The following is a 21,159-nucleotide window of genomic DNA, read 5'->3' as shown; positions in this document are numbered from 1 at the left end:
CTCGCGTGCACACTTCCGTGTTGCTGCGGTACTACTGCTGCGTCACAGGCAATGTTTAGAAAGACATGTTAAAGTATGTTATTAAAACTTTAAAAAGGCTTTCTGTGAACGGTCTTTCTTTGTAAAAAAACGTGTGTGCACGTGCGGCTTATAGTCCGGTGCGGCTTATATAAGAAAAAAACTAAAATATCCCCCAATTTTGGCTGGTGCGGTTTACAATCCGGTGCGGTTTATAGTCCGGAATTTACGGTACATACAGTATCTCACAAAAGTAAGTACAGCCCTCTCATTTCTGCAATGTTTTAATTATATCTTGACATGGGACAACACTGAAGAATTGACACTGATCCAATGTTAAATAGTCACTGTAGAGCTTGGATAGCAAAGTGCTTGGTTAGCAAAGTAAATATATTGTTACTTCAAAATACAACAATGAATGTGTAAAATGCTGGCAACAAAAGTGAGTACACCCCAACTGAAAATGTCGAAATTGGACCCAAATGTCAATATTTTGTGTGGCCAACATTATTTCCCGGCACCGCCATAACCCTTTTAGGCATGGAGTTCACCAGAGCTTCACAGGTTGCCGCTGGAATCCTCTTCCACTCTCCCATGATGAAATCACGGACTGGTGGATGTTGGAGACCTTGCGCTCCTCCACCTTCCATTTGAGGATGCCCCACAGATGTTCAATAGGGTTTAGGTCCGGGGACATGCTTGGCCAGTCCATCACCTTCACCCTTAGCTTCTTTAGGAAGGCAGTGGTCGTCTTGGAAGTGTGTTTGGAGTTGCTATCGTGTCGGAATACTGCTCCGTGGCCCAGTTTACGGAGGGAGGAGATCATGCTCTGCTTCAGTATTCCACAGTACATGTTGGCATTCATTTTTCCCTCAATGAACTGTAGCTCCCTAGTGCCACCAGCACTCATACAGCCCCAGACCCTGATGCTCCCATCACCATGCTTGACTGTAGGCAAGACACACTTGTCTTTGTACTCTTCACCTGGTTGCCGCCACACACGCTGGACAGCAACTGAACCAAATATGTTTATCTTGGTCTCATCAGACCACAGGACATAGTTCCAGTAACCCATATCCTTAGTCTGCTTGTCTTCAGCAAACCTTTTGCGAGCTTCCTTGTCCAATTTTATTTTTAGAAGAGGCTTTTTCCTGGGATGACACCTATGCAGACCAATTGAATGCGGCGTATAGTCTGAGCACTGACAGACTGACCCCCGCCCCTTCAACCTCTACAGCAATGCTGAGCGCGCGCACTCAACTTCTTCGGTTGACCATGGCGAGGCCTATTTTAAATGTCATCATTGCCCCATCCCAGTATGGTTTCAGAAAGGAAAACACTACATATATGGCAGTACTTGACTTGAGTGATAAAATCTACGGGGCAATCGATAAAGGCGAATATGGTATTGGGATTTTTCTGGACTTGTCTAAAGCTTTTGACACCATCACGATTGACATTCTTATAAATAAATTACAACACTATGGTATTAGAGGCCTGGCGTTAGACTGGTTCCGCAGCTATCTGTTTGGAAGACATCAATATGTTTCTATTAACAACCATAAATCTTCATACAAACCCATCAATTATGGAGTTCCTCAAGGGTCCATCTTAGGGCCGCTCCTTTGCATCTTATACATAACTGACATTGTTAATACTTCACCCATACTACATAAAGTATTATTTGCTGACAATACAAACTTGTTTCTTTCCCACAAAAATCCAAATACACTTGAACAAATTATAAATAGTGAGTTAGCAAAAATAAACACATGGTTTAAAATTTAAACCATTTAAACTTTAAATGCAACAAACTCTCCCTAAATGTCAATAAAACATACTACATCGTATTCCGCTCCCATAAAAAAAAGGACATTGACCAAATCTGCATAAAAATCAATGGACAAAACATTGAAAGAGTCAGCTCTACTAAATTCCTGGGGATCCACATTGACGAGTTCTTGAACTTTAAAAAACATATTGATGATCTCACAATCAAACTGTCTAAATATGGGGCTTTATTCTTCAAATTGAGACATTATCTCCCACTCACTGCACTTCTTATTCTGTACAAATCCTTATTTGAACCTCATTTAAAATACTGCAGTATTATATGGTGTAGCACATTTCTAAAAAAGCTGGAGATACTCCAGAAAAAGGTCATACGTGCCATAACATGGTCTGAGTTTAACGCCCCCACTAAAACAATTTTCCACCAACACAATCTTCTGACGCTTGCTGAATATAACTATTTCCAGAATGCTTGCGTCATGTATCAGACTGTCCATAAACGAAACCACAAACTGTCAACTCATCCCAATCTGTACTCCCAGCCACACCCACACCACCAGGAATAGAAATCAAATCATTGGGAAAAAACGGAAACTAAAATCTACAAGCTTTAGTATTGTGTGCAGAGGGCCACAGATTTGGAATGAGCTTGATGAAACACTAAAAATGTTGCAATCCATATCCATCTTCAAGGAAAATCTAAAAAATCAACTCCTATCAATGTATATTTAATGTGCTGATTATAAATCGCATGAACACCTGTGTCCTGTTGTTAATGTATTACCGTTTTTTTCCATGTATAATGCGCCCCCATGTATAATACGCACCCTAAAAATGGCACGTTGATGCTGGAAAAAAGCCTGTACCCATGTATAATACGCACCCAAATTTTGACTCCTACTTAAGTCCGTAAACGTAAAATTATTTCAGAAAAAAGATCTTTGGGAACAACCGGATGTTATTCTGCCGGTCAGTATCACTGCGCATGCGCTAGCAAACTCGATAGCGAAGAAATGTTTCGGATTTGTGAAGGGTACATTGTGACAGCAAACAAGCAGATGATCGAGCAAGCGTCTGATACGAGAGCATTGTGTTCGTATGGAGTGTGTTTGACGTGAACAGCAGAGAAGAAAGCACATCTGTAATGGCGGCCTCCGTATCATATCCGGATTCAAAGAAAAAAATATATATATATATATATTTTTTTGTACCCATGTATAATGCGCACCCCAGATTTTAGGACAGGGGTCTCAAACTCAACTTATTGAAGGGGCCGCTGGAGGTAGAGTCTGGGTGAGGCTGGGCCGCATTAAGTATAATTTTTTTCCATGTATTATGCGCCCCCATGTAAAATATGCACCCTAAAAATGCCCATGTATATTACGCACCCAAATTTTGACTCCTACCTAAGTCCGTAAACGTAAAATTATTTCAGAAAAAAGATCATCTTTGGGAACAACCGGATGTTATTCTGCCGGTCAGTATCACTGCGCATGCAGTAGCGAACTCAATAGCGAAGAAATATGTGAGACTCTCAATGGGATCACCAATATTTGAGTGATGTTCCAGTTATTTATCACAATTATTTATTATTATAATGATAATATATATAATATATATAATAATTATTTATTTATTATTCACAATTGTCATGGTCATCTTTCTGGTGATTTCTTAACTAGGCTGGATGTATTTTTTTTGTTGGCGTTGATTTCTCCGACTGCCCATAAAGGCACCACCACAATCAGTTAGGTTAAAATGAAAAGAGAGGAAAGTGACGTGCGGACATGTGAAAAAGGCGGCTCTGTATGGGAGAGAAGTTGAAGAGGAATAAAAACACCCTTGGAAACCAAAACTTGCCCCTCGTCGTGACTCGGAGCCGCAACAAATGTTTCGGATTTGTGTAGGGTACATTGTGACAGCAAACGAGCTGGTGATCGAGCAAGCGTCTCATACGAGAGCATTGCGTTCGTATGGAGCGTGTTTGAAGTGAACAGCAGAGACGAAAGGAACAAGGCAAAGTGTTGTGAAATAAAATATTACCTGTAATACACATTTTGTTATTTGCTGATTGAAACTGACTATACTTGCAGCCTGTAACATGCACTGTTTGATGAACTCGCCGTCTTTGAATGGCTTCCCTGCTTTCGCAATCATCTCACTCTCCACGTAGCTAGCTTTGATAGGCGCTTCACTCTCTTTGCTTGCTTTTTTGAAAAAATCTTGTTGCCTCTGTAGACATGTTTTAAGTTTGGCGACCCGGTCCTCTCGCTCATCCCCCAGGTATTTTCCATACTCCTCAGCATGTTTAGTTGCGTAATGACGTCTGATGTTATACTCCTTGTGCACCGCAACTTTATCCTTGCATATTAGACACGTTGGGATGCCCCTGTGCTCAACAAAAAAATATTCCGTCTCCCACTTCTCCTGAAATTGTCTGTGCTCATCGCCAATTTTTCTCTTCAGGACAGGTTTTGAAAAAGACATGACTGGGGCTGACAAAAACCGTATAGCACTAGGTGACAAGATATATTTTCCCTCCACTTGTTCATCCAAACATGTTAAAGTGACCAATTGCTAATTTGCGCTGTTGTCACGAGCCTGAGCTACGGGAGCCCACAGGTGTTAAAAAATATAAAACCCCCAGATGCATGTGAGAAGAAATGCGCGGGCCGCACTAACACAAAGATTTTATTTCAGGCAGGGGGCCACAAAACATTGTCCTGAGGGCCGCAATTGGCCCGCGGGCTGCGAGTTTGAGACCCCTGTTTTAGGACAATAAATTAGTTAAATTTTGCGCATTATACATGGAAAAGAACGGTAGTTGTTAATTTATTAATTGCGAATGTACTTTACATCAAATCCAGTGTAACCAGAATACTGAAGTTGTCTATTGCTTGTCATATGGTTGTTGTGTGTTGTACCTTGTTGTGTGTTTGTTGTTGTTGTCCATTATATATCTGTATGTTCTCCAAAATGTAAGGATATCTGGCCAATATCTGATACTTATAGGAAACCAGGCCCCCTATTAAAAGCTTTAAATAGCTTGCTTGGGGTGACCTTTAACGCATCCGTAATATTGTTTGTTGTTGTCTTGGATATTGCGTGAATAAACTCAAAGTCAAATGGAACTTGTCCACTTAAACCATAAACCGCTGTATGGTCTTAGCCATCGTGCTACCGCTCAGTTTCAGGGTGTTGGCAATCTTCTTATAGCCTAGGCCATCTTTACGTAGAGAAATATATATATTTTTTAGATCCTCAGAGAGTTCTTTGCCATGAGGTGCCATGTTAAACTTGCTGTGACCAGTATGAGAGTGAAAATACCTACCGTAAATTTCGGACTATAAGCTGCAACTTTTTTCTCTAACTTTGAACCCTGCGGCTGGTGCGTCTCATATAGGATTTTTTCCGTGATTTTTGTGATGACTTGATCACTTTTATTCACTCGTAAAAAGGCAGTGGACGTCTGTTTTGCAGCAGCGCTTTGCTGGGCAAAGGGATATGTGACACATCACTGGGGAGAAAAGTGGTGTGTTGAGCGCGTGTCCATCCGCCAGGCAAATAGTGCCGTATAATTCACATAAAAAAGAGACAGAACGAGATCAAGACAGACATTACTGAAAGGAAGCTTTTATACACAAACTGTCATTATGGGGGACAAAAGAAACGCATATGATGCCGCTTTTAAGTTAAAGGCAGTCGATGTTGATGACATTGTGTCTTTGATGACCCTTTTATTTATTTCCCGGTCACGTCTACTCCGGAGTTATACGTGTCGCTCGCTAGTTTAATGTAATTTAGTGCGTCGTGCATGAATATAATTAGCATGAACAGACCCTCATCAGGGAAAATCCGAGAAGAAATGCATAAAAGCAACGAGGAAAGAGAGACTGAGAAAGTATGTGGCGAAGGATATCAACCGATATTCCAATCGGACACTGAGGAGGAAGACTTCGATGGTTTCAGTGCACAGGAGGAAGATGGAGACGATGAAGCTTTTTTTTTTTACTTTTACTGGTGTGTTTTTTTAACCAGCCCTGTTAGTGCTGTGCTACCGTGTTGCTGCTGTGTTACCGCTGCGTCTCTGACTTTTACCGGTATGTTTTTTTAATTTTGTTGCCAGCATTTTACACATTCTTTGTTGTATTCTGAGTTACCGTATTTTCCGGACTATAAGGCGCACTGGACTATAAGGCGCACCTTCAATGAATGGCCCATTTTAAAACTTTGTCATTATACAAGGCGCACCATTAATGCATCATGTCAGATTTTTAATCCAAATCAAATCATTCTCCATTTTCTTTTTTATTTCAACTTCAGACGCAACAAATTACTTCCTAATCACAAAATAATGATCCATAGTCTTTTTGATTCATGATTCATCGTCTTCAGCGGTCCACTTATGATTGATTTCCTGACACAATGCTTCGAGCTAGTTTAAATTTAGGAATTTGGTCCATATATAAGGCGCACCGGACTATAAGGCGCACTGTCAGCTTTTGAGTAAATTTTAGGTTTTTGGGTGCGCCTTATAGTCCGGAAAACACGGTACTTTGAAGTAACAATAAATTTACTTTGCTATCCAAGCTCTACAGTGACTACTTAACATTGTATCTAAGTGTCATTTCTTCAGTGTTGTCCCACAACAAGATATAATTAAAACATTGCAGAAATGAGAGGGGTGTACTCACTTTTGTGAGATACTGTAGGTGTATAAAGGCCCACTTCCAGCAACCATCCCTCCAGTATTCTAATCAAATCAAGTCAAGTTTATTTATATAGCCCTAAATCAGAAGCAAGTCTCAAAGAGCTTCACATGTACAAAAATTGACAATTATTCTCAATCAGCCCTTGATCTTAAACTCCCAGGAGGGCAAGGAAAAACTAAAAAAAAAAAAACTATTGGGGGAAAAATGAGAAACCTTGAGAAGAGACCACAGATGGGAGGATCCCCCTTCCAAGATGACCAGGCTGCAATGGATACCGAGAGGGCACATAGAACACATAATATAAAACAATCCAAAGAAGAAGTGGATGTCCAATTCAAAGGGAAGAGCTGCAGTGCCCTCAATTGTCCTTGCAGTGTCTTAGAGGGTGGTAATCTACCACAGGTCCCTCATCCCAAAAGGTCGATGAGAAATCCAGACAGCCGTTATCAGTTTGGGTATTACCTAAGGGGGGGGGGCACACAAACTCCAGCCGAATCGCGCACCACAGGTTAATGAAAGGCCATGGCATAAAAATGTGTCTTTAATCGTGTCTTAAATGTTTCTACTGAGGTAGCAGTTCTATTATCTATTGGTAGGGCGTTCAAAATCTCTGGAGCCCAAAAAGAAAAAGACCAGGGGTTGCCAACTAGTCAGAGACTAAGAGCCACATTTTTTACCGTGTTACCGCAAAGAGCCACATTATACATATGGGCACACATGACCATCACCCCATCCCATCCCTTCCTCTTACACACAAACCTCTGCTCAGCCAAATTTATTGTGTGACATTATGTCGCACACCAACATGATGATGACAGAAATTGACTCCCACAGTACTAAGACCACAGGCCAGTCATTTTCAACAATGAACATTGTGTGCACTGTCCCACACACACAAACTCTCAGTTCAACAAAGTTCACAAACAAAAACATCATAATTTACAATAGCCTTTTTTCACCAACTATACATGTTGCCTTGAACGATCCTCTTCAAATCTGGCTTGTATTCGTTTGTTGCTACTCGAAGCAATTTTTTTTTGTTGGATGTCTGATACCTTTCGTTTTAGTTTGTTGTTTTCAGGAGACAAGATTTAAACGTCACTGAGGCATTTTTTAACGAACTCCCCTTCATTGCATGACTTTTTAGCCCGTGCAATGTTCCAGGCCAGTTGATATGATGCAAGCGTGACAGTCTGAGTGCTTCGAATTTTTTGGGAAAAACTGTACCTGTTTTTCTGCTTGACTCTTCAAAGTGTCCAACTTGCGCTTGCAAAATTCAGTGCCTTTTGGAAAGTCCTTCTAAATGTTAGCATGGAGTGAGCTGAAGTGGCGCTGAAGATTTGAAGCTTTGAAATGCACTAATGACGTCTGACATTACCATTGCCATTACGTTCAACAAAAAAAATATAAACCTTCCCACTCTGTTAAAAATGTCCTGTGTTCATCTTCATATTTTCGTTTAGCGGTGCATTCTTTCCCTCCCATTTTGAGAGTGAAATTGACACTAATTGTTTACTTGAATGGGTTTGCCCCTCCTGCTTTTTGGAATTTCACCTCATGCGCATGCGCGTTTGATGAAAATTCCATATTGAACTCAAGCAAAGCGAACACGCACAACCCCCCCCCCCCACAAACACGAATATTGATATGAACGTAAAAGAGCCGCATGAAACCAGGCAAAAAGCCGCATGCATTGTGTTGCCTAGACCCGGCATTACCTTTGAAAAGTTTATCAGCGCGGCGGGAAGAGATGACTGTAGGAATTTGATAGTTGATATTTGGCAGACGCGTACTATTATTAGGAGCAGGCACCGTGCCATCAGCGAGACCGGTCAGAGCGGAGTAATTGGACTTGTCTACTACCTCAGTAGAAAGTGTGCCAATGTATGCTGTAGCATTATTAAAACTGCGACGCTCTAGTCTACAAAAGGAGCTACGTGCATGATGGGAGTCTAGCCTAGCGCAAGTTAACTCATGAATGGCTCAAACAGTAATCTATGTTACTAGAAAGAGTGGTGGCGCCTTCACGGTTAGGATGAAGGTCATCATTCCTCAGCAGTTCGGGGTGGTCCCTGAAGGAGGACCACTTATCTACAGTCCCCTTGTTCTTGCAGAAACCAGCCATCCATTGATTAAGCGATAATAATCTACTAAACCTCTCCATTGCCTCTCGGAGGCAAGGGGCCAGAGACAATTGCTCGATGCCCACTCATCTTTCTGGCGACATCACAAGTCCTCACTGTCTTTTTTTGTGATATCTGATTGCCTCATCCTAGAATCATTGGAGCCGACGTATATCACTATATCCAAGTAACTACTATTGTTGGACCTACATTGTTGACTAGACCCATTGCAAGCCAGCTCCCTAAGATTAGCTTCTGTGTCCGCTGCTCTCGCTCCAGGGATACACATTACCGTGGCTGGATTTTTAAGCGCAATGTTTCGGGTAATGGAGTCACCTATGACCAAAGTGCGAGAGCCAGTAGACTGAGATGGCTTGGGATGGCTATGCGTCTCACAGGCTCATCGCAGTTAGCGAGCCACTTGGGGCTGATGCTAACTGGGCTAGCGGGCTGATTACAGCCCGCATGCGTGTCTGCCACATCTACAGTTATCAAGTTATCAGCTACAGCTTCTCTGCTGTTATCGCACTATTCTGTTCTAGCTGGCGGACACATCCCTCTAGCAGTGACAACCTCTCAAAAAGAAGGGTGCAGGTGGTGGACGGAGCCATACAAACCTTTCGATCTGAAGCGTGTCCACTGATCGACGGTAGACAGCCACGAAGCCTCCGCTGAGAGCCGACTAATGGTTCATTGTGTTTGCTAATTGTGTTAAAAGGATGGATTAGAAAACCCTTCCAAACCCTTGTGCAATTATTTTAAGAAAAACTGTCAAAAATTTGTTAAATTCTCAGGCAATTCTGAGTAGAATTTGTTATTGACCCATGTTATTGAAACACGCATGAACTCAATACAATGACATTATCTCCTGTAAGTTCAGCACATTTGTGTGTCAAACTGGTCGCCCTTGGCAATAATCGGATTAGTAGCTCTCAATTTCAAAAAAGCTGATGACCCTTGTTTACATGATAGTTAAGAAAAATCTGCACGCAAACTGTCAACCCCTCCAGGTACCTGAGAAGAAACTGAAGATGGTCATGGCTGATAAGGAGCTGTACAAGGTGTGTGCTGTGGAGGTGAAAAGGCAGATCTGGCAGGACAACCAAGCCCTATTTGGGGATGAGGTTTCACCGCTCCTAAAGCAGTATATTGTGGAAAAAGAAGTGGCTCTCTTCAGCAGTGATCTTTCTATTCTTCACAATTTCTTCAGCCCATCGCCAAAAATGCGCCGTCAAGGCGAAGTAGGTGTTAATAGCAATCAACTGAATCACATAAACACAGGATCCTGCACACAAGTTTAACTGTCCTATTTGCGTGCGTGTGTGTGTGCATGCGTGTGTGCGTGCGTGTGTGTGTGTGAGTTAGGTGGTCCTGAAGCTGACCCAGATGATTGGGAAGAACGTTAAGCTTTATGATATGGTGTTGCAGTTTTTGCGAACACTGTTTCTGCGGACACGAAATGTCCACTACTGTACTCTTCGAGCAGAATTGCTAATGTCTCTCCATGACTTAGACATAAGTGAGATTTGTTCTGTCGACCCCTGCCACAAGGTAAGAAGGGATACCACGTTGTTGTTTTTTTCTTATAATATAGTTCTTAATTTCTTTCTTAGTTAAGCCAATGTAAACTTTTATAGTCATATAGGCCGACATTACATACTTTGGAGGTTGTTTAAATTAATATTGGTTTTAATGATTTCATTTTGTGAATTGCAACAGTTCACATGGTGCTTAGATGCCTGCATCCGAGAGAAGTTTGTGGATGGAAAGCGGGCCAGAGAGTTGCAAGGATTCTTAGATGGAGTCAAGAAAGGACAAGAGCAAGTCCTTGGGTAAAAAAAAAAAAACAGGGACTGGGCTAGCCATAGCTTTTCTAATCTTTGGTTTATTCATTGGCCTTCTGTACTTTTTAGGGACCTGTCCATGATCCTGTGTGACCCATTTGCTTCCAACACCCTGGTGCTGACCATCATGAGGAACCTGCAGGAGCTTCTCAGCCAGGATGCTTTACCCAGGGTGAGAAAGCCATTGCACATATTTTTGTAAGTGCTTAATTGGTAGCACTTTTTGTTCGTTTCTGCAGCATGGTTATGAAACACTCTTATTTTTGGGCCAACCATCATAAAATCCAGCACTGTTTTGGATGAGGAAAACCATTGCTTGTTCAATAAGTCACATTGCTGTGACTCTTCTTAATTGTTGCCGCACCTGCCGTTGTGTATATTTATGCAAGTCTTTTCATACTTTTGTTATGACAAAACCTTTGTCGCTTCAATCCTGTAAAGACCCGTTTGCGTTAGTAGGCTTTAGTACAATGGTTCCCAAACTTTTGCAGGCTGGCGCCCCCTTGGCTCCCCAGTGAATTCCTAGCGTCAACACCCCCCCACAGACACATATGGAAACAAACACCTCTTTCTTGATATTTGGTATGCTGCAATTTCCATCCATCCATCCATCTTCTTCCGCTCGAGCCACCTCATCTGGCTCCTCTCAACGTGGAGGAGTAGGGACTCTACTCCGAGTCTCTCCCGGATGACCGAACTTCTCACCCTATCTCTAAGAGAGAGCCTGGACATCCTGCGGAGAAAACTCATTTCGGCCGCTTGTATCCGGGATCTCGTTCTTTCGGTCACGACCCATAGCTCGTGACCATAGGTGAGGGTAGGAGCGTAAATCGACCGGTAAATTGAGAGCTTTGTCTTTTGGCTCAGCTCTCTCTTTACCACGACGGATCGGTACAGAGTCCGCATTACTGCCGACGCTGCACCGATCCGCCTGTCGATCTCGATGCTGCAATTTGAAAAGAGAAAGGTTAAACACAAATGTGTATTTCACAAATAAAACCCAATTTAGTAAACCAATTTATTTTTTAGCAGTTTTAACTGCTTCAGCAACATAGAATAGTAAATAAACATTCCACCAGTAACCTTCATTGTCTCACACTTAATATTAATGGGATGGATGTGCTTGGTGCAGGAACATAAGCTTCTCAACATCAGGCTGGAACTCACTAAGAAGTCGTAGATCCCCGCGGTCAGTAATTTCATGTTGACTTGAACTCAAGATGATGTTGACCGCCAGAATGCGGTTTTTATTATAAGATAAAATTCTGAACATTACAAGCTTGAAATTACAAACCTGAGCTTTTGCTTTTGTAGTCCATGCTGTCGGATCTGACTGGGCCAGAGCGGCATGTGGTAACCGGACCCTGATGCGTCGTCCACTGACTCGTCCTGCTGCACGTGTTGTGTACAAATCGTCAAACAAACGTTCAAACTTCTGACTTCGACTTCGGACTGCCGCCCCCCTACCGCCCCTTTCTTCCTCACCGCCCCCCCAGATCTTTCCACCGCCCCCAGGGGGGCGGTACCGCCCACTTTGGGAACCACTGCTTTAGTACTACATTATTAGATCAATGACTATGAGATAAGGCCTTAAACGGCAATGAATCCATGAACCTAAAAACAAGGCTTTAATTACCATTAAAATGTCTTAAACCCATCTTTCAAAAGTCTAAAAATTGTCAACATTTAATTAGCAGGATTTTCTGGCTGTAAAAGTTCTCGAATCTCAAAATAAATTAACCTTCTTAAAAAAGAAACCACTTATGTAACAAAATCACACAATCGTGACACCGAAACCAACAAAACGCGCTGATTTTACTTGGGACTGATAAGAGCAGATGGTTGTCGTTTATATACTGTAGCAACTTTGGACAACAGGAACTTTGTGAAGTTGGTCTAAAATTTTATTTAAAATGGAACTAAAAAGTCCTTGTCTTAAACTTAACTTTCCTCAAACTGCAGAAAGGCTGGGATAGTTTCATCATTCTTCAGTTAATGTTAGTTTATTTATGTTGACATCAAGTTCAACATTTCTAGAAATAGACTCTTTACCTGAACTGTAGGCCTTTGATATACAGTATACAGTGATCCCTTGCTATTTCACGGTTCATCTTTTGCGGCCTCAGTGCATCGCGGGTTTTTAAGAATATTAAGTATTGCGAATATTTAGGTGTATCCAGCTTTTTGTGGCGTCACTTGGAGCACGGGGCTTTGTCTGCCCATATGAGTTCACAGCACACTATTAGCTGGTAGAGGAGACGAGACCAATGGGAACATGTTGATCTGTAGTCTTGCTGCTGATTGGCTTAGAACTGTAAGAGCGGTTCTAACCACTCTTTATCTCAGTCTCCCGCAGTCGTGCTACGTATCCGCTCTTCCACTTATGTTCGTGTTAGCAGAATCAGCAGCATCTCTGATTGGCACTTCCTTTTGTCACGAACAAGGCAGGACAACCAAATGCAACACGGGCTCACACAAAATTTAAAAGGGACAGGGAGGGCTGGAATGATTGCAGAGCAGGACAACGAGGCAAGCTGACGAGCCGGTGAGCGAGTTCGCGTCGTGCATCATCAAAGCAGACGGGCATAGCAACCTCGTGGTCAGGGACAGACAGAAGGTCGAGCCAAACGGAGTCCAGAGCAGATCATAAGAACGGGCTTTCGCTAAACAACGAATCAGGAAACGGCGTACTACACAGCGGATCAGGCAAACGGGAATCAGGTGGCATAGCAGAACCTAGTGGCAGGCGTACGTGTATCAGACGAACCACCGCAGATTGACGGGCTTGCGGGGTTTAAACACACGTCCTAATCAGCCGGTATCAAAGGCACAGTTGGCAGCGATCAGCACTGATTAGCGCGCGCAGCTTCGCATTGGATATGCGTGCCCCCGCGGCCCACCGCAAAGGCACGTCAGCCGGGTAGCATGGCGAGAGCAGAGCAGATCTGTGACACGTTCGCGGTAGCTTTTTTGTGACTTTGAGTTTTAGTGAAGCCCTAAAGAATGTTTCTAAAAGTCAGTTTAACTTTAAAATGTTTAAAAAGTAGTTAGAATACAATAAAGGTTTTAAAAATACAATAAAGTGTTTAAAAATACCATTATAAAAGTCTTGTGTGGATATCGTAAAAATATTCACGCCACAACACAGATTTTCACCTACGTATTTAATATTCACCTATTTGTCTTGGAACCAATTATCAGCAATAAACGAGGGATCACTGTTGTCTATTTGTAATGCCATTTCCAAAAACAACATTTTCTTAAACATTGTATTAAACAATCTTCACTCATGCTGCTGTATTTGTCATCAGGATAGTCCTGATCTGATGTTGCTTTTGAGGATGCTGTCTCTTGGTCAAGGAGCATGGGATATGATTGACAGTCAAGTGTTCAAAGAACCTCGTTTGGTACATGCAATATTCACATTACTTGCAACACTTGATTTGTTTGGTTCCGTTAGACATATTGTGATTTTTTTTTTCTTCTTGTGCACACACTCACACATAGGATTTGGAGCTAATGACCCGCTTTCTGCCTGCCATGATGTCAGTGGTTGTGGATGACCACACTTACAGTGTAGAGCAGAAACTTCCGAGTGAAGAAAAGACGTCACTTTCCTATCCTACCACTTTGCCAGATGCCTTTACCAGGTAAAAAAAAGAAATTGACAAAAATAATCACCCGTCTTCTACAAAATTCAATACTTTACTAATTTAATTCTGAAAGATATACGTATGTTGCCTTGCAGAAGTATTCATATACATTTTGACTCTTGTACATTTTGTCACATTTACAACCACAATGTAACTCAATTTTTTCTTATATTGTATTTTGTAATGTTGAAGTGTAAAACCCGTATCTCACTGAACCTCGAGTGTTTGCGCACATAGTGAATGCTTTTTTGTGTCAGGCGCCCTAAAAGGTTGCAAATAATTGCAAAAGGTTACAATTTTTCTGTTCAAAATTTCTCTCCGAAAAGAAAACCTGCTGACGACCATTAAAACTATTGACGAATGTCTTTGAGACCATTTGCGACCTTAAACGAATCATGATGAAATAGGAGCATTACTAACACTAAATAACCAAATATAATATACAGTGGAGCCTCGGTTTTCGACCACAATCCATTCCAGAAGGCTGTTCAAGAAGTGAATCGTTCGAATTCCGAATCATGTTTTCCCATTACAAATAATGGAAAAAAATAAAATAAATAATAAAGTAAAATAAAATAAAGTCCCAATGATCATCACACATACATCTGGGTGTGGTGAAATTTGTCCTCTGCATTCAACCCATCCCCGTGTGATTTTGATCCATCCCCTGGGGGAGAGGGGAGCAGTGAGCAGCAGCGGTGCCGTGCTCGGGAATCATTTGGTGATCAAACCCCCCAATCCGTTCCAAGCAAAAAAAAAAAAAAAAATTGTTTCAAGCATTTTTTCATTTGCGCATTTTTGTCCGATCGCGCAACTGCAGCGCACCGCCGACCACGCAACTGCACCGTGCTGGTTGCATTATTGTGACAGAGCGGTCGCTAAAATTTAGAAAATATTTTTAAAGTCCTAATGGACTTTCCAAAATTTAAGTGGACCTCAGTGCGGAGGGAGCTTAATTCGGTCCGATTGCGCAACCGCAGCGCGCCGGGCGCTCACTGTCGCATTGCTTTAGGAGCGTCTTTGTGTTTTAGAATGGCTTTACGGCTCCCACTTTCTTCCTTTGGAGCCTCAGAGTAACGAGAATGTAATAACGAACGGAGTCAGTTGGCATGCGGGTCCTCTCGGCTTATCTCGCGAGGTTCGACAACCGAATTTCGCCCGAAATTCAAAGTTAAAGTCCAAATGATCGTCACACACACATCTGGGTGTCGTGAAATTTGTCCTCTGCATTTAACCCATCCCCGTGTGATTTTGATCCATCCCCTGGAGGAGAGGGGAGCAGTGAGCAGCAACGGTGCCGCGCTCGGGAATCATTTGGTGATCTAACCCCCCAATTCCAACCTTTAATGCTGAGTGCCAAGCAGGGAGGCAATGGGTCCCATTTTTATAGTCTTTGGTATGACCCGGCCAGGGTACATGTGTATTGCCTAGAAGGAACCAGAGGGCTTCCACTGAAGACAAATTCGACAAAGTGCAGAAAATGATCCAGCCGAGATTTTTTTCTTTAGGTATTACCGTTTTCTTCCATGTATAATGCGCCCCCATGTATAATACGCACCCTAAAAATGGCATGTTGAGGCTGGAAAAAAGCCTGTACCCATGTATAATACGCACCCAAATTTTGACTCCTACTTAAGTCCGTAAACGTAAAATTATTTCAGAAAAAAGATCATCTTTGGGAACAACCGGATGTTATTCTGCCGGTCAGTATCACTGCGCATGCGCTAGCAAACTCGATAGCGAAGAAATGTTTCGGATTTGTGTAGGGTACATTGTGACAGCAAACGAGCAGGTGATCGAGCAAGTGTCTGATACGAGAGCATTGTGTTCGTATGGAGCGTGTTTGAAGTGAACAGCAGAGAAGAAAGCGCATCTGTAATGCCGGCCTCCATATCATATCCTGATTAAAAAACTTTTAAAAAAGATTTAAAAATTTTTTTTTTTTTTTTTTGTGTACCCATGTATAATGCGCACCCCAGATTTTAGGACAATAAATTAGTTAAATTTTGCGCATTATACATGGAAAAAACGGTATATTTTCTTCAGGTGTTTGGTTTTTAAGCTTTTGTTTCCCTGTTTTGGGTTTCTGCCAGGCATTTTCATTTTAGTGGATCTCTTAAAGTCTGCTCTTGTACCCAGCCCTCAACAAATGATTTGGTTTTGAACAAACTGGTTATGTCAGAAGCTCAATTGATGTCTAACGTATGATGCCTTGCACACTTGATTTAAACATTTGTTTTTAAAATTCAGCCTTTGTCACATTTTTGGTTGGATCTGTCTCAGATACCTGCAGGAGAACAGAGTGGCCTGTGAAATGGGTCTCTATTACATTCTTCACATTGCCAAGCTGAGAAACAAGAATGCCTTACAAAGGTTGTTACCTGCCCTAGGTGAGAATCCACCATGTTTTTTCAAAGTAGAGAACCGGAGCACACACCATTGCTCATTGATTCCCTGAAGATACAAATATCAGAAATATAAAGGCTACAATGCTTACAGTGTGCAAATCTCTGTCATGTGTCAATTTAATATACAGTGCCATGTTAGGAACGGATGTGACAAGTTATTGACTGGGCTGTCCCTTAAACCCATTGTTTGCCATTGAGTGTTATATCAGATTCCTTACCTGTGGATGGAAATTATTGCAATTTTCTTGCATCAATGCTGACGGAAAGTCTGTCAATCTGTTACTGAGGACAAGCTCTGTGTCACTCTTTGAACTCTGTGTCAGATGAGCAGATGCAGGACATGAATAATCAGCCCCACATTGAAATCAATAAATCAGAGTCTAGTTGTCATGTTTGTCTGAGGACGAAATAAAGCATAAATAATTAAATTAACCCAAGTCAAAGATGGCACGTTCAGATGTCCGGTGGGGACAAGCGGTACAATGGCTGGACGGATGGACAGATGGATGTATTCCTTAGACAATGAACATGACTTTTAGACTAAAAAATATTTTGTACTCTGGAATTGGATACAGATTCTAAATTTCTTCTGGAATCAAGGGAGCAAAGGTTAATAAACTTTTTATGTTAATTATTTTATGAATTTAACCGCCCTGTAAAGTGAATTCATAATACATATGAATATATGTATAATATGTGTATGCTTGAAGGTAACTCCTAAAAACATGTAAAGACTGAGAACAATGTAGCACCCAATTGTGGTGATAGTATGTTAACCTGTCACCATTTCAGTTTATTAATATGTAGGTTATATTTTATGGGACATGGCGACAGCAAGGCTCATTGATGCCCTTGGGCCCCAGCATGAGTCACCCCTCCCCTACTTTTAACAATTTCAGCTCATTTGTGTCTGGTGTGTGAGAGAGAGGGAGACATGTAAAACATCAATTGTTTTACATTCAAACTGTTGGTAAATGTGAATCAACATACACCTGCCGCCATTTAAAGTGCCTCTGATTGACAGTAATTGTGGGAAAGGTTTTAAAATCACATTTTGTATTTCACAAAAATCTGGCATTTGAACATGGTACTGTAGACTTTTTCAATCAATTGCACGAAATGTCTTGAATATAAAGAAAAATATTGTCATAAGTAGGGATTGGAGAGTACCGATACCCATACCAGCCTTATTTCAAGGTGTCGTATCTTGGGGCCATTTTATAATTAGGAATTAGAAACTAGAAATTAGAAGAATAGACAATTGCCATAAATTTAATGTTGTTTTAATTAGGGAAATTGGTATTCGGTGTTGTGATACATAAGTTTTCATTTAAAATTATCTGTCACTGTTTTTTGGGGGAAATGTATGTCAAATGTACAAGTGGTATCGGTACTAGTCCAGGGCTCGAAGCTTATTTTTTGCCCAAGTTGCCCTCGGGCAAGTTGGAGAAAATTTTACTTGCCCGAAACAAAATTTTACTTGCCCAAATTTTTTTGGAGTGGATTTTTACTTGCCCGACACATTTTTGCAATAAAAAAGACAACACTATAAGTTTTGCCTTCATATGCCTTCGTATCCGCCAACCGGAAACAAGCTCTGCTGGTGCGCAGGCGCAGAAGAGCCAGGGACGGGTGAGAGAGCATGCATTTAATTACGAAGCGCTTTGCCGTTATCAATGTATTGCAGACTTACACGAGAAACTAACCGCTCCCTAGAAAACAAAATGTCGGACCAGAAGCGGCAGAAGTTGCGAGAAATTATGTACAAAATCGTCTTTTTACAGCTTGAAAATTATTATATATTATTATAAAAGTATTATGGCAGGGCAAGTTCGGGCAAGTGAGGAAAAAATTCTACTTGCCCGTCTGCCATCGCTACTTGCCCCGGGCAATCGGGCAATCGTTAGTTTCGAGCCCTGTAGTCAGTGACTACTCAAGAATTGGGTTTGGTCTAAAAAAAAAAAGTGGTATCGAACAAACATTTTCATAACATTTCTATGTCTTCTTTCCCTTCAGTGGAGACTTACAATGACATGGCTTTTGGTGACATTTTCCTTCACTTGCTTACTGGACACCTCACATTGCTCTCGGATGAGTTTGGAGGAGAAGAATTTTGTTCGGTTGTTTTTGATGGCTTCCTATTGACGACTTTTTCCAGGTTTGCTTTTCTTACCCGATAATGGAATGTTGTCCTGTCTTGAATTTCCCATTGAACAATTGCAAAAATAAACTTGTTACCTGTTCTGGTACATTTCTTGACATTTGAATTAAAGTCGCTTTTTTCTTGCATTTAACAGTAAAGAGAATGTTCACAGACATAGTCTACGTATGCTGCTGCACCTGCACCACAAGGTGTTGCCTTCATATATGGAAACGCTGATGAAAACACTGGAACCGCCTAAACAGGTTAGTTTATGTTTTCAATCAATTTCTGAGTTATGTGGGGGCCACTTTGAGTTTGGTCCATGAGATTGAAGTAGTAATATCCATCTGTGGGGCCATTAATACAGAATCGTTCATTCTTTTAATAGCTTTGTCCAATATAGATGTAGAGTCACCGCCAAAAGTATTGGAACAGCAAGATCAATGCCTTTGTTTCTCTTGTATACTGAATACATTTCAGTTTCAGGCGAATATGAGAAAAAAAATCTGAATTTGTGTTAAACAACTTTTATTTTTCAAGTGAGCTAAATGATTGGAACACATCCAATACTGATGGGTATTTCTGATTGTTCAGGTGCTGTTTTTGGCTTTGGGTTTCACCTGTTAAAACTGCATTTGCTGTTAATCAAAAATGAATGCCAGAGAGCCTTTGTGAGCAAAGAAACCTATAAGACGGACAATCGATCAGAAATATTAAACTCACATGGTGCAGTCAATAAATACAGTTTGGTATGTCTTGAAAAAGAAGATTTACAGATGTACTTAGCGACATATATCAAACAGGTTGGCAAAGTTAATCAACAGCAATCGATGACAGAAACGTTGGCCAATGCTTACAAATAAATGCATAGGTACTCTATGCAAAAGTAGACTATATGCACAAAATTGAGGCTTATTTATATTGCCCGGGCGCGCGAAGACAACTGCCGCGTTGCATCACGTGACCAACGTATTGCGTCGCGCAGAACCTCTGCGAACAGTCTGCAACACACGATGCGCACACATTAAAAATCGTTTCTCCGGTAATGTCCGTAATGGGGCTTCCCCCGGCTCCATTCCACAAGCCACAAGTGATTAAGGTTTGTCTTTTATTGCAGGATGCTTGGTCTCCATATGTTGAAGCAGTTTTGAATGCTTCATTGCCTGGTTAGTTAGCCTGTCGCCACATATTAGCTTTGCGGGCTCGACTGGGGAAACATGTCACGTGACCGGGACGAGTGTCTTGACCTGAATTAATTGATTTTTTTCTGTGCGGCTTGGTTGAAACTTGGTAATGCACTCCAGGCTTAAATGGGTTAATTCAGGGGTGTCTAAACTTTTTGCAAGGAGGGCCAGATTTGATGTAGTGAAGGGGCCCGGGGGCCAATATTTTTTTCGGACATTTTTTAACTCCAAAAATGTCATGCAAATACACACTGTTATAAAATAAATTTAACTGTCACAATTGTCTTTATTTTTCAAATGACAAAATAACCAAATATGAGTCATTCAGGCAGATGTGAACAATTCTAAAAACACAAATTCTGCCTTTCATTCATATCTGAAGAGTCAGATAACATTGAACAAACTGTATGAAATACCTTAAATTTACATGAGTTTAAAATTACTTTTGCCTCATGAACATTTTAAACGGGAGTTCAAAGTCAAAGTAGTTTATAATCCGGAAAATACGGTAGTACTTGACTTCTTTTTTTGTCTTCTCAGATAAATTATCAAAAGAAACATGATTATCAAACATCATGTTCAGGTGAACTTTGTTTCACCGAAATGTGCTTGTTCATCACTTGTGTGTTTGCCAAACGGTTTTTAATAGGGGTGTAAATCGCGGGTTTTGTCACAATACGATATAATATCGATATAAAGAACTACGATACGATATTTGTCTATCTTAAAGCCTGCTGCGATTCATTCACGATATATCGCGATATAGTGTTCTACGATCGATTTTTTTATTTTTTTTTTTTAATAAAAAATATAGAACAAGATCCTGATTTATAACAATTCATACGCAAAATCAACAAGGTACTGCAAACTCTTTATTTAGGAAATTACAAGAGTATTGTAGTATACAAATTCCTTACTTTAACACTGAACTTTGATGTTGTGTTTTTTCTTTAAATGTGCGGCGAGATTTGTGCTCCCTGAATATTTGATCACCGCATGGCAGGATTTACAAACTGCACGTGTCTTGTCCGTTGAGCCATCTTTTCTTTGGAATCCAAAGTGCTTCCAAACGAATGACTTGAAGCCTAAAGGGGAGCAAATTTCCTCGTCTTTTTGGACACTAGCCATAGCAGCAGCCCAGGAGCCGCGTACTAGTTGTCCCCTCCCCTTTCACGTGCGTGATCTGCTCACAACACAACAACGCCGGGCGCACTGCTCCCGAAAAGAGGAAGCAAGCAACAATGAACTGGATTTCAAAATAAAGTCGCGTCTAATGTCCGAGG

The 21,159-nt window shown here is 41.2% G+C and overlaps 1 protein-coding gene across 3 annotated transcripts in view; it reads left to right on the top strand.

Moving 5' to 3' along the window:
* nelfb (negative elongation factor complex member B) overlaps positions 1-21,159 on the top strand; it is a 74,900-nt gene that overhangs the window by 52,478 nt on the left and 1,263 nt on the right. For all 3 annotated transcript variants that reach the window (XM_061277879.1, XM_061277878.1, XM_061277880.1), the window contains exons 4-12: positions 9,655-9,885; positions 10,010-10,195; positions 10,364-10,476; positions 10,558-10,660; positions 13,800-13,895; positions 13,996-14,138; positions 16,425-16,531; positions 18,566-18,707; positions 18,847-18,955. In XM_061277879.1, the coding sequence (XP_061133863.1) occupies positions 9,655-9,885; positions 10,010-10,195; positions 10,364-10,476; positions 10,558-10,660; positions 13,800-13,895; positions 13,996-14,138; positions 16,425-16,531; positions 18,566-18,707; positions 18,847-18,955 (1,230 nt within the window). The remainder of the gene's footprint in view (positions 1-9,654; positions 9,886-10,009; positions 10,196-10,363; positions 10,477-10,557; positions 10,661-13,799; positions 13,896-13,995; positions 14,139-16,424; positions 16,532-18,565; positions 18,708-18,846; positions 18,956-21,159) is intronic.

This window comes from Syngnathus typhle, linkage group LG5, assembly GCF_033458585.1.
Source record: "Syngnathus typhle isolate RoL2023-S1 ecotype Sweden linkage group LG5, RoL_Styp_1.0, whole genome shotgun sequence".
In the NCBI taxonomy this organism is placed as follows: Eukaryota; Metazoa; Chordata; class Actinopteri; order Syngnathiformes; family Syngnathidae; genus Syngnathus; species Syngnathus typhle.
The sequence above is the reverse complement of the archived record's forward strand: the minus strand, read 5'-3'. Positions and strand labels throughout refer to the sequence as shown.